This window comes from Tursiops truncatus, chromosome 7 (assembly GCF_011762595.2).
Source record: "Tursiops truncatus isolate mTurTru1 chromosome 7, mTurTru1.mat.Y, whole genome shotgun sequence".
NCBI lineage: Eukaryota > Metazoa > Chordata > Mammalia > Artiodactyla > Delphinidae > Tursiops > Tursiops truncatus.
In genome coordinates, this window is record NC_047040.1 from 54,264,842 (window position 1) to 54,283,589 (window position 18,748).

General features: G+C 41.0%; 1 protein-coding gene across 1 annotated transcript in view; it reads left to right on the forward strand.

Annotated features, from left to right (window-relative positions):
* The window catches only part of TTN (titin), a 281,892-nt gene that overhangs the window by 83,401 nt on the left and 179,743 nt on the right, over positions 1–18,748 (forward strand). The window contains 33 exon segments of the mRNA XM_033859976.2: positions 93–371; positions 493–771; positions 885–1,163; positions 1,267–1,554; positions 1,801–2,079; positions 2,312–2,593; positions 3,658–3,936; positions 4,058–4,339; positions 5,136–5,414; positions 5,528–5,815; positions 5,970–6,248; positions 6,343–6,621; positions 6,725–7,003; positions 7,122–7,409; positions 7,530–7,817; positions 8,362–8,643; positions 8,904–9,182; positions 9,302–9,583; positions 9,731–10,009; positions 10,103–10,390; positions 11,364–11,642; positions 11,737–12,015; positions 12,117–12,395; positions 12,535–12,822; positions 12,966–13,253; positions 14,508–14,789; positions 15,010–15,288; positions 15,710–15,991; positions 16,108–16,386; positions 16,906–17,193; positions 17,305–17,583; positions 17,697–17,975; positions 18,065–18,343. Of these exon segments, the coding sequence (XP_033715867.1) occupies positions 93–371; positions 493–771; positions 885–1,163; positions 1,267–1,554; positions 1,801–2,079; positions 2,312–2,593; positions 3,658–3,936; positions 4,058–4,339; positions 5,136–5,414; positions 5,528–5,815; positions 5,970–6,248; positions 6,343–6,621; positions 6,725–7,003; positions 7,122–7,409; positions 7,530–7,817; positions 8,362–8,643; positions 8,904–9,182; positions 9,302–9,583; positions 9,731–10,009; positions 10,103–10,390; positions 11,364–11,642; positions 11,737–12,015; positions 12,117–12,395; positions 12,535–12,822; positions 12,966–13,253; positions 14,508–14,789; positions 15,010–15,288; positions 15,710–15,991; positions 16,108–16,386; positions 16,906–17,193; positions 17,305–17,583; positions 17,697–17,975; positions 18,065–18,343 (9,297 nt within the window).

Consider the following 18,748-nt stretch of genomic DNA (forward strand, 5'->3'; position numbering starts at 1 on the left):
CTGCATCTTCTCTCCTTTCTGGCTGTGCTGCTGGCTAGTCCTTGGGTCTTCCTTTGAGTGAGCTATTCTCTGTCTTCCTTTTGAATCTTTAGAACCTCCCACCATTATTAGGGAGCTGAAACCCGCGGAAGTAGTCAAAGATAGTGACGTGGAGCTGGAGTGTGAAGTTATGGGAACATCTCCATTTGAAGTCACTTGGCTGAAGAATAACAAGGAAATTCGAAGCAGCAAAAAGTATACGCTGACTGACAGAGTGTCAGTGTTTAATCTCAATATCAACAAGTGCGACCCCTCAGACACTGGTGAATACCAGTGCATCGTATCCAACGAAGGCGGCAGCTGTTCTTGTAGTGCTAGAGTCTCTCTGAAAGGTCAGTTAGACACACAAGGAGCAGGCTACCTGATACAAATTCTGTAATGCTCTTTAACCTTGTATGATGGGGAGGAGTTCAAATATACCTCTTCTTTTCACACTGTCTACTTTAATCACAGAGCCACCCTCGTTCACTAAGAAGATAGAAAACGTCACTACTGTCTTGAAAAGTTCTGCCACCTTTCAGAGCACTGTGGTGGGCTCTCCTCCCATTTTTATAACCTGGCTCAAGGATGATCAGATTCTGGATGAAGATGATAATGTTCACATCTCCTTTGTGAACAATGTGGCCACAGTTCAAATCAGATCTGTGGATAATGGACACAGTGGGAGGTACACGTGTCAAGCCAAGAACGAGTCAGGAGTTGAGAGGTGTTATGCTTTCCTTTTAGTACAAGGTGTGTAAGCCAATCCCTTTCAAGAGTTATTCTGTGAAGACAATTTCACAAGCAGTTCCTTGGTTCCATGGAATTATTAATGCAACTCATCCACGGTTTCATTCTTACTACAGAACCTGCTCAGATCCTAGAGAAACCTAAGTCTGTTGATGTCACTGAAAAAGACCCCGTGACCTTGGAGTGTCTTGTGGCCGGAACACCAGAACTCATAGTGAAGTGGTTTAAAGATGGGAAACAAATGATGCCCAGTAGATATTTTTCAATGAGTTTTGAAAATAACGTGGCCAGTTTTAGGATTCAGTCAGTAATGAAGCAAGACAGCGGGGCGTATACTTTCAAGGTGGAAAATGACTTTGGAAGCAGTAGCTGTGACACCTACCTGAGAGTGCTAGGTTTGTATCTTGGCCCCAGTCAGCTTCCCTTATATATATTATTGTCCTTGGTAAACAAATGGCAACATATTAATGGATGTGTTTTGCTGTTTGCATTGGACAGATCAAAATATTCCTCCATCATTCACCAAAAAATTAAGGAAAATGGATAAAGTTCTAGGCTCTTCCATTCATATGGAGTGCAAGGTTTCTGGCTCACTTCCTATTAGTGCTCAGTGGTTTAAGGATGGAAAAGAAATAACTACAAGTGCAAAATACAGGCTCGTCTGTCATGAAAACACTGTGTCGCTGGACGTTAGTAATCTGGAATTAGAAGATACTGCGAATTACACATGCAAAGTCTCAAATGTAGCAGGGAGTGAGGCATGCAGTGGCATCTTAACTGTAAAAGGTTAGAATTTCTTTACCTCTTTCTGACCCTTTTCTGCGATTGCTTTTCAAATATAGCACTCTTTTCTGGAGTCCTTTAAAACTAAAAGTCTCCATAATTCTGTTTCTTTAGATACATATATGTTGAGTTCAAGAAATATTCAGTCATTACCTCTTTTCAGTAATGTTTTTTTATATGTCCATAAAACTGTCAAAATAACCCAACAACAAGGAACTTAATTAAATGTATTTCTCTTAAAATCTATAGAACCACCAAGTTTCCTAGTGAAACCTGGGCGACAACAAGCCATACCTGATTCTACAGTGGAATTTAAAGCTATACTAAAAGGAACACCACCGTTTAAAGTAAAGTGGTTTAAGGATGATGTGGAACTTGCCTCTGGACCTAAATATTTCATTGGCTTAGAAGGCTCAACTACCTTCTTAAATCTCTATTCAGTGGATGCTTCCAAGACTGGACAATATACTTGCCAAGTTACCAACGATGTTGGTAGCGACTCTTGTACCACAGTGTTGCTTGTGACAGGTGTGCCAGTTTGATTGTTTTGTGTTTCTGTCTGACCTGTGGCTCCTGTCCTTTCTGTAATCTTTTACAATATATGTACCCAGTCAAGAAAGTACCCTTCTTTCTAACACGGTACACGCTGTTTGCCAGGCATTGTTCATCTTTTTCTCTTTCCTATGTAGTACCTAATTGAAGTTTGTTATTTATATCTGCTCTGTTCCCTCATAAATCTCCTCTTTTCTTCACTCTCTAGAACCACCAAAGTTTGCAAAGAAACTAGAAGCAACCAAAATAGTGAAAGCAGGTGACTCAGCACGACTTGAATGCAAGATAACTGGATCCCCAGACATCAGAGTTGTGTGGTACAGAAATGAACATGAACTCCCAGCCAGTGATAAATATAGAATGGCTTTCATTGATTCAGTGGCCGTCATACAGATGAATAGTCTTGGTACTGAGGACAGTGGGGATTTCATTTGTGAGGCTCAGAACCCTGCTGGCAGCACAAGCTGCAGTACCAAGGTTATAGTAAAAGGTAGAAACCTCTTTTCTCTGTTCCTCATTACCTGAAACCCACCTTCTTCTCCCCGGGCTACCATAGCTCTTCATTCTTTTGCTGTCATTTTTAGCTTCCATTTGAGATCATAGAATATTTTCCCAAACTAGTATTATTTCCATTTTTAGATGTTTTTTCTTCTTAAGATTTGCGTACATGTAGACAATCATTCTGAGATATTTTTCTTGTTATTCCAATGTCGTAATTCTACTCACCTCAACATATTAGCCAAGCAGTTCAAATTTGATGTTTCCAAAATGCTCAAAAAAACAAAGTGGGCATTTTAAAATTAATTTTTGCCTTCAATCAACTTATAAATATATCATCATCCTCACTATAATCTTTATCATTAAAAGCAAGGAATATTTACCACATATATACAAGGTTCAAGCAATACAGATTTTAACCTTACATTTACAACAGGACAGGACAATTATGTATATTTTTCTCTCTCAAATGTCAGTTCCTATTTTTTTAAATTACATCACTATACTTTGTTGCAAATAGTACTAGTATTTTCCAGAATTTTTTTCACAAAGTCCTAGTTTGTCATATTGTAAGGCGATTATTGCAAAAACCATTTGTTGACATGGAAGACTTAGAGCACAAATGTTGTGATAACTTCCAAGTGTCCCAATTGTAATGTGTATACAAAAAATTTCATCCCTGAAGTCAGGACTCTGTACCTCATGCAAATCATATTGATTCTTACACTTGGGTTTGGGGGTTTGTTTGGTTATTGTTTTGTTTTGCTTTACAGTTTTGTGCATCAATCTTTATAGTCCCAGAAAAAGTAGTAAGGTGGAGTAGACAGAATGTTGAACTGCTCAGTAAGGTCACCTGAGGTCTAGCCCACGTTCTCGGCCAGTGAAGCAGAGTGATTTTGTAAAGGCTGATGGCTTCTCTGAAGCTGTTACTGCTAAAGTGATAGTGCTAGACCTATTATAGTATCTTGACTCATTCTTCCAATTTAAAAACAAAGAAATAAAAATATTCTATGAAGTTAAGTAGCCCAGTTCATGAGGAATTCTTGTTTTTTACAGAACCACCTGTTTTTAGCAGCTTCCCTCCTGTGGTAGAAACCCTTAAAAATGCTGAAGTTAGTCTTGAATGTGAACTTTTGGGAACACCACCATTTGAGGTGGTTTGGTACAAAGATAAGCGACAACTCCGAAGTAGCAAGAAATACAAGATCGCATCCAAAAATTTCCATGCAAGTATTCACATTCTCAGTGTCAGCCCTTCAGATATTGGTGAATACCACTGCAAAGTACAGAATGAAGTAGGAAGTGATACCTGCATTTGTACTGTAAAATTAAAAGGTATGCATTATTTCCTACTCATGGCAGAAATGGCAGGAACGTGCAAAATGCTTATTTGTTTTCTCTCTTCCATTATCTCGACAATCTTTCCAAGAATCTCCATCCATCTTTCCCTCTTCAGAACCACCAAGATTTGTCTCCAAACTGAACAGCCTCACGGTTGTAGCTGGTGAGCCCGCTGAGTTACAAGCATCTATAGAAGGCACCCAGCCTATTTCTGTCCAGTGGCTTAAAGAAAAGGAAGAAGTGATTAGAGAAAGTGAAAACATCAGAATTACATTTGTGGAAAATGTTGCAACTCTGCAGTTTGCAAAAGCAGAGCCAGCTAATGCTGGGAAGTATATCTGCCAAATCAAGAATGACGGTGGAATGAGGGAGAACATGGCCACGTTGACTGTTTTAGGTTGGTACAGTATGGTGCGATAGTTCCTTGATACAAGGAGGTGCCAAACGCTGAGATGACTTACTAAGAGATACTGGTAGAGTCTCCTGTTTTGAATTTCTAGAACTATGTCAGTCGTCACCCATTTCAAAGGTTTACGGGAAAGGACCTTTCAAACACTCTTTTCTGTGTCTGTGAGCCTAACAAAAATGAGCCGTCTCTTATTATTTTCTTGATGGGTTAGGAGATGTAATCATGACTATCTTTTGTTGAAGAATGAAAAAATTGGGAGCCCAGCATATGCCACAAGGAAATTTTTTCTGAAAGTAATAGTTGTTAAAGCTGACAAGAACTCCAAAGATCAAAGTTTGATAGGAACGACTTGCACTTTCATCTTTGGGCATATTCATTTTCAATTTTGCCATTGTTTGGATAACAACTTTCAAAAAACTGTCTTTACCACCTTAAAGTAGAATAGAAATACTGAGTAATTCATAACAACATGTAGGCTTTGTTCTAGAGAGGGTCAAGTGCAAATCAGTATATATCAACATTAATTTGTACATTGAATTGTTTTGGAAGTCAACTAATGCACCAACATATTTCTTAATAATAACTCATATAATTTCATGACAGTGTGTAATTATGGAATCACATTTTAAGGTCTAGAGAAAGAGAGAGAGAGAGAGTGAGAGAGAGAGAGAGAGAGGGAGCCCTAAGATATCCATATCATTGGAAGAAACTGTTAATGAATTTGATAGTAGAAACAAGGTAAAGGTAACAGGCTTTGACAGATGGCTATCACATTTTATTTCAGAGCCTGCGGTCATTGTCGAGAAGGCAAGTTCGATGACAGTGACTGCAGGAGAAACGTGCACTCTGGAGTGTAAGGTGGCTGGCACTCCTGAACTCTCAGTCGAATGGTACAAGGATGGAAAGCTGTTGACCAGCAGTCAAAAACACAAATTTAGCTTCTACAACAAAATCTCTTCCTTAAAGATTCTCTCCGTTGAAAAGCAAGATGCAGGCACATACACTTTCCAGGTTCAAAATAATGTCGGAAAAAGCAGCTGCACGGCTGTGGTTGATGTTTCAGGTTAGTTCGGATATGTTCTTCCCATTGCTTAAGCAAATTCCTTTCACACGCTTTCTTCTCTCAAGTGTCTTCTATTCTTTCAAACCACGAGTCTCTTGCCTCTCCTCATGCAGACCGAATGGTTCCTCCCTCTTTCACACGAAGACTGAAAGATACAGTTGGGGTGCTGGGTACATCTTGCATCTTGGAGTGCAAAGTAGCTGGATCATTGCCTATCTCCGTTGCCTGGTTTCATGAGAAAACGAAGATTGTCAGTGGAGCAAAGTACCAAACTACGTTTTCAGATAATGTCTGCGCGTTGCAGCTGAATTCTCTGGACTCATCGGACATGGGCAATTACACATGCATGGCTGCTAATGTCGCTGGGTCTGATGAATGCCGTGCTGTGTTGGCTGTACAAGGTCAGTGTTAGACGCTCACACCCTTTCTTATGAGTTCCTCTTTGGGTACATATCCAGGTTGGCACACATTCAAAAGTGCTCTTCTTTTTGATTCAAAATTGCAACTAAATTCGATGCTTACAGGATCTTATCATTATCCTCCTTGTCTATGTAGAACCACCCTCTTTTGTGAAGGAACCTGAACCTTTGGAAGTACTACCAGGCAAAAACATCACCTTCACAAGTGTCATTAGAGGAACACCTCCGTTCAAGGTTGGCTGGTTCAGAGGTGCCAGAGAACTGGTGAAAGGAGACAGATGTAACATCTATTTTGAAGACACCGTGGCAGAACTGGAATTATTTAATGTCGACACATCTCAGAGTGGGGAATATACCTGTGTGGTTTCTAACAATGCCGGCCAAACATCCTGCACTACCCGTCTCTTTGTAAAAGGTTTGCTCCAGTGCATTTGTGCTTCCTACTTTTTAAGGGACATCTTTGTTTGTGTTTTCACTGTGTTTAACTGCTGTGCTTTGTCACTCCCCAGAACCAGCTGTATTTGTGAAGAAATTAAGTGATCACTCTGTAGAGCCAGGGAAGTCCATCATTCTGGAGAGCACCTACACTGGAACACTCCCCATTTCAGTTACCTGGAAAAAGGCTGGTGTGAACATTACACCATCTGAAAAATGCAACATAGTCACAACAGAGAAGACCTGCATCCTGGAAATTCTGAATAGCACAAAAGGAGATGCAGGACAGTATTCTTGCGAGATTGAAAACGAGGCAGGAAGGGATGTTTGTGAAGCTCTGGTATCTACATTAGGTGTGTTTCTTATTCTCAAATGATTGGCATTTGTCTAACATGAGGCATGGTTTGTGTGCTTTTCTTTAATTCCAGTTGCTGACTGTGAATCTTTCTTCTTTAGAACCACCTTATTTTGTTACGGAACTGAAGCCTCTGGAGGCATCAGTTGGAGATTCGGTTTCTTTACAATGCCAAGTTGCTGGGACACCAGAAGTTACAGTGTCTTGGTACAAAGGCGATACCAAGTTACGGTCAACTCCTGAATACAGGACCTATTTTACAAACAATGTGGCCACACTTGTTTTTAATAAAGTGAACATCAATGACAGTGGAGAGTACACATGTAAAGCAGAAAACAGTATAGGGACTGCTGCTTCTAAGGCTGTCTTCAGAATTCAAGGTGATGATATTATTTTAGAAATTAAGAAGTTTCTTTTTTCCTTGTCTTCACTCTTATCTTTATGGGGAAATTTTTATTTCATCTACTAATGCCTCAAGTATTACTTGTCTTCCAACAGAGTCCCAGCGCCCACCTTCCTTTGCAAGGCAATTGAAGGATATCGAACAAACTGTTGGGTTACCAGTTACCCTCACTTGTCGACTGAATGGCTCCGCACCCATCCAAGTGTGCTGGTATAGAGATGGGGTACTTTTACGAGATGATGAAAATCTACAGACATCATTTGTAGATAATGTGGCAACTTTAAAAATTTTGCAAACAGACTTGAGTCACTCTGGCCAATACTCCTGCTCAGCTTCTAATTCACTTGGAACAGCATCTTCCAGTGCTAGACTGACAGCAAGAGGTTTGTTCCTATGTTACTCTCTCTCTTTGCAAACCATGACTTCTTAGTCATTGTCAAAGTAGAAACGGCCAATAAAAAAGAGAAAAAAAACCCATGTTGCCTTTTCTTCTCATCTTTCAGAACCTAAGAAATCTCCCTTCTTTGACATCAAGCCTGTATCTATAGATATTATTGCTGGGGAAAGTGCTGACTTTGAGTGTCATGTTACTGGTGCTCAACCAATGCGAATTACTTGGTCAAAAGATAACAAGGAAATCCGTCCTGGAGGAAACTACACAATTACATGTGTGGGAAACACTCCCCATTTGAGAATTCTTAAAGTAGGCAAAGGAGACTCTGGTCAATATACTTGCCAAGCAACCAACGATGTTGGCAAAGACATGTGCTCAGCTCAACTCAGTGTAAAAGGTATCTTCACATGGCATTTACCAATATTGTTCTTTCCCATGTTGTGTAATTTTCTTTGAAAAGTTTCTTTAGTTTGTAAATGTTCGGGATAAAGTAACTGGATCATGTTGGAATTTGTATGTTAGTGGTGGAGGCAACATTCATCGAAGTTCTGTTTTCTCTTTATTTTGTTCTTTAAGTTAGTGTATCTCTAAGAGTAGTCTTATCAGAGGGTTGTTTAATTGAAATTTGTTAAATGTTGTTTCAACTCTCTCTTTTTTCACTCTTTCCTATTATGTGGCATTCTGACTTACCATTTTGATCAAATACCTCTATAATACATTAACTTACATGTTTTAGTTTCCGTATCAAAACTACAAAGATTAACTTGCCAATTAAATTCTCTATTAAAAATATTAAAAGTTTATTTAATAGAAAAGATAAATATATTTTACCACAGAACTCTCAGAAAGTGCATATATTCTTACTAATAAACCAGATTAAAAATGTATTTATGGACTCTTCAGCTACAAACGTAAGCTGTTTTTTTCCTTTGACTTACTAGAACCTCCAAAGTTTGTTAAGAAATTAGAAGCTTCAAAAGTTGCAAAGCAGGGAGAATCCATCAAACTGGAATGTAAAATAAGCGGTTCCCCGGAAATCAAAGTTTTGTGGTTCCGAAATGACGGTGAACTTCATGAAAGTTGGAAATACAACATGTCATTCATGGATTCTGTGGCATCGCTCACCATCAATGAAGCCAGCACAGAGGATAGTGGGGACTATATCTGTGAAGCCCATAATGGTGTTGGGGACGCCAGCTGCAGCACAGCCCTGACGATTAAAGGTTAGACATGCTAAGCTGCTTTCTTTCTTCCTTCTCCTCTGATCTGGATTCTTTCTCAGCAATGTTCTGAGCTCCAAAATAAAAAGGCTAGTTAAGGGGATTTGCTTGCAATTCTTAAACTAGTTTTTATGACTAGTCATTTCTTATGTTAGTATACTGTCATATGGTCACACCGGGCACTCAACGATTTAGACTCTAAAATATTTTTTCCCTTTCATTAGGCAAATGCTCTCATTGCTTATCTTCTTTTCTTCTGGTAGCACCTCCTGTTTTCACCCAGAAGCCTTCTCCAGTAGGAGCCCTTAAAGGTTCTGATGTTATCTTCCAATGTGAAATTTCGGGAACCCCCCCATTTGAAGTGGTGTGGGTTAAAGATCGCAAGCAAGTTCGGAGCAGCAAGAAATTTAAAATCACTTCGAAAAATTTTGATACAAGTCTCCACATCCTTAATCTGGAAGCTGCCGATGTAGGAGAATATCACTGCAAAGCTGCTAATGAGGTGGGAAGTGACACGTGTGTTTGCACTGTCAAGTTCAAAGGTTTGTATCCATGGGCACAAAAATATTTATCTCTTGCTTTCATCTTTTCTTGCTTGACCAATAATGTATGTGGCTGTGATTCTCATCCTCTTTCTCTAACCACAAATTTCTTTCATTAGAACCCCCACGGTTTGTGAAGAAGCTAAGTGACACCTCAACCCTCGCTGGGGATGCCGTTGAGTTACGGGCCGTAGTGGAAGGCTTCCAGCCCATTGCTGTCGTCTGGCTGAAAGATAAAGGTGACATTATCAGAGAGAGTGAAAACACTAGGATTTCATTCATTGATAACGTTGCAACACTCCAACTTGGAAGCCCAGAAGCATCTAACTCTGGAAAATATGTGTGCCAGATCAGAAACGATGCCGGAATGAGAGAGTGTTCAGCAGTCTTGACTGTCCTAGGTTAGTAACAAAATACAGCCTGAGAAAAAAATCAGGTTGATTGACCCATGATCATTGCCTGCACATATTACTCTTAGCCAATAATATACTGATTACACTCTTAGTTTGAAAGAAGACTTTGTGTTCAATGCAATATACTTCTTTCAGAACCAGCCAGAATCATAGAGAAACCAGAACCCATGACTGTCACTACCGGAAATCCTTTTGCATTAGAGTGTGCAGTGGCTGGGACACCAGAACTTTCAGCCAAGTGGTTCAAAGATGGGAGAGAATTATCTGCAGACAGCAAACATCACATCACATTCATCAACAAAGTGGCTTCACTTAAAATCCCTTGTGCAGAAATGAGTGACAAGGGGTTATATAGCTTTGAAGTGAAAAACAGTGTTGGTAAAAGTAACTGCACTGTGTCTGTCCATGTTTCAGGTGAGTAGTATGAGGTTTTTGTGAATATACCCTTTTTCCTGGGGTAGAAAATAAGGCTTCTCTTTCAACGGAAAACTACCCTTCTCCACGTAGATCGAGTCGTGCCTCCTTCCTTCATCCGCAAGTTGAAGGACACCAACGCCATCCTGGGGGCCTCGGCGGTTTTGGAGTGCAGAGTCTCCGGCTCCGCGCCCATCTCCGTGGGCTGGTTTCAGGATGGAAATGAGATCGTTAGTGGGCCTAAATGCCAGTCCAGCTTTTCGGAAAACGTCTGTACTTTGAATCTGAGCTTCTTGGAGCCCTCTGATACAGGCACATACACGTGCGTGGCCACCAACGTGGCTGGGTCAGACGAATGCTCGGCCGTCCTGACTGTCCAAGGTCAGTGCACAGGCACCAGGCTGCTGCTTGACTTAGTGACTGCCTCACAGGGGATTTCTTTATTTTGTCTTCGTGTGTAGTCTTTTTTTTGTTTGTTTGTTTTTTAACATCTTTATTGGGGTATAATTGCTTTACAATGGTGTGTTAGTTTTTGCTTTATAACAAAGTGAATCAGTTATACATTTACATATGTTCCCATATCTCTTCCCTCTTGCATCTCCCTCCCTCCCACCCTCCTTATCCCACCCCTCCAGGCGGTCACAAAGCACCGAGCTGATATCCCTGTGCTATGCGGGTGTTTCCCACTAGCTATGTACCTTACGTTTGGTAGTGTATATATGTCCATGCCTCTCTCTCGCTTTGTCACAGTTCACCCTTCCCCCTCCCCATATCCTCAAGTCCGTTCTCCAGTAGGTCTGTGTCTTTATTCCTGTCTTACCCCTAGGTTCTTCATGACATTTTTTTTCCTTAAATTCCATATATATGTGTTAGCATAAGGTATTTGTCTTTCTCTTTCTGCCTTACTTCACTCTGTATGGCAGACTCTAGGTCTATCCACCTCATTACTTCGTGTGTAGTCTTTTTTATTATTATTAATTCATTTATTATTTTTGACTGTGTTGGGTCTTCGTTTCTGTGCGAGGGCTTTCTCTAGTTGTGGCAAGCGGGGGCCACTTTTCATCATGGTGTGCGGGCCTCTCACTATCCTGGCCTCTCTTGTTGTGGAGCACAGGCTCCAGATGCACAAGCTCAGTAGTTGTGGCTCACGGGCCTAGTTGCTCCACGGCATGTGGGATCTTCCCAGACCAGGGCTCAAACCCATGTGGCCTGCATTGGCAGGCAGATTCTCAACCACTGCGCCACCCGGGAAGCCCTCGTGTGTAGTCTTAATTCCCTTTTCTTCAAGGAGCAAAAGCACTGCTCAATTGGATTTCTTTTTTCTCTTGATCTCCCCCACTCCTGGGGTATCTAGAACCACCATCTTTTGAACAAGCCCCTGATTCTTTGGAAGTTCTCCCTGGAATGAGCCTCACATTCACCAGTGTCATTAGAGGCACCCCGCCTTTCAAGGTCAAATGGTTTAAAGGCAGCAGGGAACTCGTGTCAGGGGAGTCATGCAGCATCTCTCTGGAAGATTTTGTCACAGAACTGGAATTGTTTGAGGTGGAGCCATTGCAAAGCGGGGAATATTCTTGCCTCGTGGCTAACGACGCTGGCAGTGCTTCCTGTACCACGCATCTTTTTGTGAAAGGTTTGCTCTTTTCTCCAAAACATGTATCTTTAGCATTCTTTTCTGATTCTTTATTTGAAAATGCCACTTCTGCCCTGCTGTTTTCTCCTTATAGAACCAGCCACCTTTGTGAAAAGATTGGCTGATTTCAGCGTCGAGACAGGAAACCCCATCGTTCTCGAGGCCACGTTTACCGGCACACCTCCCATCTCGGTGAGCTGGATGAAGAATGAGTTCCCCCTTACACAATCTCGGAATTGCAGCATTACCATGACGGAAAAATCTACGATCCTAGAAATTCTTGATAGCACAATAGAGGATTATGCACAATACAGTTGCCTCATAGAAAATGAGGCCGGTCAAGATATTTGTGAAGCGCTGGTATCTGTCTTAGGTATGTTGACAGTTACCTCTTCTTATTGCTCTCTTTTCTTTCTTTTAATACATCCTCTTTTAGCTAGTATGATTGATTGATTACCATCCTTTCTACCTCAGAACCACCTTATTTTATTGAGCCTCTGGAACACATGGAAGCAGCCATCGGAGAACCTGTAACTTTACAGTGTAAAGTGGATGGAACCCCAGAAATTAGAATTTCTTGGTATAAAGAACACACAAAGCTACGATCGGCTCCTGCGTATAAAATGCAATTCAGAAATAATGTTGCCTCCTTAGTAATCAACAAAGTGGATCCCAGTGACGTGGGAGAATACACGTGCAAGGCTGAAAACAGCGTGGGGGCAGTGGCTTCCTCAGCTGTGCTCGTTATCAAAGGTGATGATCGTTCTCCTAACAAGTCTTGCTGTGTGTTGACAGATCCACTTTCTTAAAAACGTCACAATGTTAATGGGTTGAAGTATGCTGCGGGTGTTTTCTCTCTTGTAAATAAGGATTGTCTGTGACTCCCTTCCAGAGCGCAAACTTCCACCTTCCTTTGCAAGAAAACTGAAGGATGTTCAGGAGACCCTTGGCTTCCCAGTTGCATTTGAATGTCGCATCAATGGCTCAGAACCTCTTCAAGTGTCTTGGTACAAAGATGGGGTGCTTTTGAAAGACGATGCTAATTTGCAAACATCTTTTGTTCATAATGTAGCAACTCTTCAGATTTTGCAAACTGACCAGAGCCATGTTGGTCAGTACAATTGCTCTGCTTCTAATCCTCTTGGGACAGCTTCATCCAGTGCGAAGCTCATCCTCTTAGGTGGGTAGCTCATCACATTACCCTCTTCATCATAAAGCAGTTTCACTGCTCCGGGCCACCAAAGGTCTGGTGCCACTTAGTTTCTGCTCCACGTCTGGGAGCATGAAAACTGAAGTCACCATGTTGGTCTTCATTCTTTTCAGACCATGAAGTGCCTCCTTTCTTTGATCTAAAGCCTGTGTCAGTAGATCTTGCTCTTGGAGAAAGTGGTTCTTTTAAATGTCACATAACTGGAACTGCACCAATCAAGATCACTTGGGCCAAAGATAACCGAGAGATTCGCCCTGGAGGCAACTACAAGATGACTTTGGTTGAAAATACTGCCACTCTGACGGTTCTCAAAGTAGGCAAAGTCGATGCTGGGCAATACACCTGCTATGCAAGCAACGTCGCTGGAAAAGACTCTTGTTCTGCTCATCTGGGTGTACAAGGTACTTGTTCAAGTGAAATAGTAAGGTCTCATTTCAACATCTGAAAATATAGGAGAAAGCATGTGCTTGAAAGATACGTTTAGGACTATGGTCTAGGAATTGGAAGTGATTGAATAGATCCAGGGTCTTCTAAGTGGGAGCAAGTTTTTTATAATGTTTATTTAAAAAAATATAAAACTGGTCAAACATGGACTGAAGGTCCATTTTCAAAGGCTGAAATTGCAAGAAAACCCAAGTTTGAAAGAAATTATCTTAGGACAATAAAAGGAAGTTGTCTCGAATGACTTACTTTCCACATTAGTTTATAAATTAATGGATTTTGTTCCTCGAGGGGCTAGCAGAGCCCCAAACTATCAAGCCCTTCAAGAAGAGTCAGATTGTGTCAACTTCTTTTCCTCTACTAGCTCCACTTAAATAACAATGGAAGCCAGGGGACTGGGGAGTACATCAATATCTGACATCATGGAAGGCAACCATGTCTCTCTGTAGCATGTTCAAGGCTGCTGTGGTCAGAAATCAAACATTTAACTCAATGAGCTGCTGGTCTAACCCATGAGAGCATTTTTAAGGGTTTTAATGGTGATAGTTTATAAATAACTTCAAATTAAAACAGAGTTAGATTTAGCAGCCCACATGCTCTGTGATATATCGCTAATTATTTTTATCTCCCTAAACTTGAATTTTTTGATTGAGTTAATGAAGAAAGCGATCGCTCTCCCCACTTCAAAGGGATATTATGAAGGTTGAAGAAATATCTATTTAAGGCCTATAAGAGAAAATAGCACTTTAAAACATTAAGATATCTAACCCAATTTTGCTACTCTGACTCTTCATGGTACATAACTGATATCTTTGCAGCCACAGGAAATAGACCGTCCTGCACTGGTTCACGTACAAGAAAGTAATCAAACTCTCTCAAATCCCTGTAAACCGTAGTGTGATTTCACCAACAGATACACACTCTGACTGTGATCTTGCACAAAGTGATTCTTTTGCTGGTAGGAGGATTGCACAAAAGGGATAAATGTCTCTTCCTCTTTCCTTTTGCAATAATATTTGATGTGGGTGCTTACAAAAATAAATATATTTTATAGGAATTTTCTAGTTAAGTTTCACCTAACTATTCTTCCTTGAACCGCAGCAAATAAATTTGTCTTCCAGAGCTAAAGACCTCTCTGTTTGATTTTTCACTTCATCCTGAATTATACGTGTCTTCCCTTCTCTTCCCTTGTGTTTTCTGTCTTGCTTCCATAGAACCCCCCAGGTTCATTAAGAAGCTAGAACCTTCAAGAATCATGAAACAAGGTGAATCTACAAGATATGAATGTAAAGTAGGAGGGTCTCCAGAAATCAAAGTTTTATGGTATAAGGATGAGACTGAAATTCAAGAGAGCAGTAAATTCAGAATGTCATTCCATGACTCGGTGGCGGTATTGGAAATGCACGCTCTCAGTGTAGAAGACAGCGGAGACTACACATGCGAGGCCCGCAACGCAGCGGGCAGAGCAAGCAGCAGCACCACCTTAAAAGTTAAAGGTCAGCTCCTACCCTTCTTTCATGTTTTTCACGTTAACTTCCTCCTAGTTGTCCTCTCAATTCCCTGTTTGACTCTCCGTCGAGGTTCTAAAAATTTTAAAGGACACAATAGAAAATCGAGTGTAGTGTTCTCTCTCTATGGTGGAATGGAAAACTGATTCTTACTTGTAACTACATAGTTACAGAACACATCCTAATGTTCCTTTTTTCCTAATTTTAGAACCACCCGTTTTCCGCAAAAAGCCTCGTCCCGTTGAGACACTGGAAGGAGCTGATGTTCACCTTGAATGTGAGCTTCAGGGCACCCCCCCGTTTCAAGTTTCTTGGCATAAAGACAAGAGAGAACTTAGGAGTGGCAAGAAGTACAAGATAATGTCTGAGAACTTCCTGACGAGTATTCACATCCTGAGCGTCAGTGCTGCAGACGTTGGGGAATATCAGTGTAAAGCCACGAACGACGTGGGGGGAGACACCTGTGTTGGTTCCATCACTCTGAAAGGTTAGAGTGACTCCATCCTCTTCTGCTTACAGTTTTCCTTCTAACTTTAATACCCTCTTGGCCCCTCAGCTCTTGCCCCATCCTTTACCACTAGCTGTCTTGTACTTTTCCCCTCTCTCCTTTCTAAATCCTTTTATAGTTAGTGCGCATCCCATTTCTAAATCCTACTAATTACCCTTTTAGACAATTTTCCCAGGAGGTTTTGATTGGATTTAGAAAGCTAGAGAGGCCAAGATGTTCGACTCTTTCTGCTTAGTACAAACTCTCATGCACCTCTGCTCCCATTCACCAAAAATGCCTCTTCTTTAAGAAATAGAAACAACACATGATCACCAGTTTGATTCCTAACATTCATAGCTTTGAGGGAAATACCCATCGCCCCACACATTTTAAATCCCTGATTTTGCCTCTTTTTCATCAGCACCACCAAGATTTGTGAAGAAGCCCAGTGACATTTCTGCCATCGTTGGTGAAGAAGTTCGGCTTCAGGCTGCTATTGAAGGCACTGAGCCCATTTCCGTGGTGTGGTTCAAAGACAAGGGGGAGATGGTCAGAGAAAGTGACAATATATGGATCTCTTATTCAGAAAACATTGCAACCCTACAGTTTTCAAGAGTGGAAACAGCCAATGCCGGGAAATACACCTGTCAGATCAAAAACGATGCCGGAATGCAAGAGTGCTTTGCCACGGTGTCCATCCTCGGTTAGTGCAGATAGAATGTCATCATGAATAGAACGCACGCACTTACCAGTACTCGTGTCTTCTTTAGGTTTTCAATGTGATTTTAACATTTGAAAACAATTTACGTCTCGTTCCAGAGCCTGCAGCAATTGTCGAAAAGCCAGAATCCATAAAAGTGACCACGGGAGACACCTGTACCTTGGAGTGCATGGTCACTGGCACACCCGAACTCACTACTAAGTGGTTTAAGGATGCAAAAGAGCTGACAAGTGATAGCAAATACAAAATCAGCTTCTTCAACAAAATATCTGGCCTTAAGATTATTAACGTGACCCCCAGTGACAGTGGGGTGTACAGTTTTGAGGTGCAAAACCCTGTGGGCAAAGACAGCTGCACAGCCTCAGTTCATGTTTCAGGTTGGTTGGTTGGGCTTTTGTTTCACTGTTATTATAGTATAGTTCCTGGTTTACATACGTGTGTATAAGAAACTCCACATTCTACAGCATGACATGAGTCTGACATCCTCTGAATCAGCAAAATCAGAGGTAATAGACCTATAGAGTTAGAAGAAAACCAAGTCCAAAAGTTCTATCCCTTTCTTTTGGAGGAATTTCCACAATTCAGGTTGGTAGGAATAACATTTAATCTCTGGATAAGGAATAAGGATATGTAGTCTTCTACTGTCACTTATGCTGGAGTAATTCTCCACATAATGATTCACAGCAAAGAGAGACCAACATTCCTAATAAGTCAACTAGCACGTCTTGTCCACTGATTCTCAAGGCTTTCCATGGTGTGACCCCACTGGGAACTCTGTGATATCCTCACAGAAGAGCCAAATGGATCTAGGCATATTCCATCAAAAAGACAATAATTCTCTCTTCAAATCATTTTATAACTGATGTCCTTGTTTGTTTGATTTTTATCACATTCAGACCGAATTGTGCCTCCTTCATTCACAAGAAAATTGAAAGAGACAAATGGTCTGTCTGGTTCCTCAGTGGTAATGGAGTGTAAAGTCTATGGGTCACCTCCAATCTCCGTCTCCTGGTTCCATGAAGGAAACGAGATCAGCAGTGGAAGGAAGTACCAGACCACCCTGACGGATAACACTTGTGCCTTAACTGTGAACATGCTGGAAGACTCGGACACCGGCGACTACACATGTATAGCTACTAATGTGGCTGGTTCTGATGAGTGTAGTGCTCCTTTGACTGTGAGAGGTCAGCTAAAAATAACAGCGAAATAGAATTGCGTTTCATTATTTATTCAACATTTTTGTCATCAGAATTCAAAAGTAGTAAACTTTTTCCGGTATGTGCTTTTTTGTTTAGAACCACCATCTTTTGTTCAGAAACCTGATCCCATGGATGTTTTAACTGGAGCAAATGTAACTTTCACAAGCCTTGTAAAAGGAACACCCCCGTTCAGTGTCAGCTGGTTCAAGGGTAGCAGTGAACTAGTACCAGGGGACAGATGTAATGTGTCTTTGGAGGATTCAGTTGCTGAACTGGAGCTGTTTGATGTAGATACATCACAAAGTGGAGAATATACCTGCATCGTTAGTAATGAAGCTGGCAAAGCTTCTTGTACAACACATCTGTATGTAAAAGGTTTGTTTGACTGCCATTCTGCATTTTTACAATTAATATACATGAAGTAATAGGTGTGCCTGTATCTGTGTGTGTATGTGCTTTATTTCATGTTTTCAATTTGCCTGCTACAGCCCCAGCCAAATTTGTGAAGAAGCTCAATGATTACAGCCTAGAGAAAGGAAAACCCCTGATCCTAGAGGGCACGTATACTGGAACTCTTCCCATTTCAGTTACATGGAAGAAAAATGGCACAAATATAACTCCTTCTCAGAGGTGTCATATAACCACAACTGAAAAATCTGCAATCCTGGAAATTCCAAGCAGCACAGTGGAGGATGCAGGACAGTACAACTGCTACATTGAAAACGCTTCCGGGAAAGACTCCTGTTCAGCACAAATCCTGATACTAGGTGTGTTATGATTGCACGTTCGTGTCTTTATATACAAATAACCATCCTGGCATGTCTCCTTCATGACTGGTTATCTCTCTTGGCTGCAGAACCACCATATTTTGTCAAGCAGTTGGAGCCTGTGAAGGTGACCGTTGGAGATTCTGCCTCTTTGCAATGCCAACTTGCTGGGACCCCTGAAATTGGGGTGTCCTGGTATAAAGGAGATACGAAATTGAGACCCACGACTACCTACAAAATGCATTTTAGGAACAATGTTGCTACACTGGTTTTCAACCAGGTTGATAGTAATGACAGTGGAGAATATATCTGCAGGGCTGAAAACAGTGTGGGAGAAGTTTCTTCATCAACTTTCCTGACTGTTCAAGGTGATTGCAATATTTTTTAAGTGAATGAATGTGTTTCTTTTGAACAAGATTTAAAATATCTGGCGAGGGTCTTCTTTTTAGGAAAAATCTTCCCAAATGCAAAACTTTCTTCTTAAGTAGTTCTGCCTACAAATTAGCAGTTTCTCTTTTTTGATCACCTTTACAGAGAGAGATAAAATGACTAATCTTCAGTTGGAAGGATCATGTCATCATTTGCCTCTATAATTAAATCTTTCAGAAAAATGAGTAACCATATTTTTTTAAATTCCACCCATGGGTGTCTCATGCAGATTGCTAGAAAGCAGTCTTAAAAAGTAAGAAAATCTGCTACATGCCAGAGATGTACCTTAAGCCAATCAGTTTCTCTGCTGGCTTACATATTTTTACACCTACCATGCGTCAGCG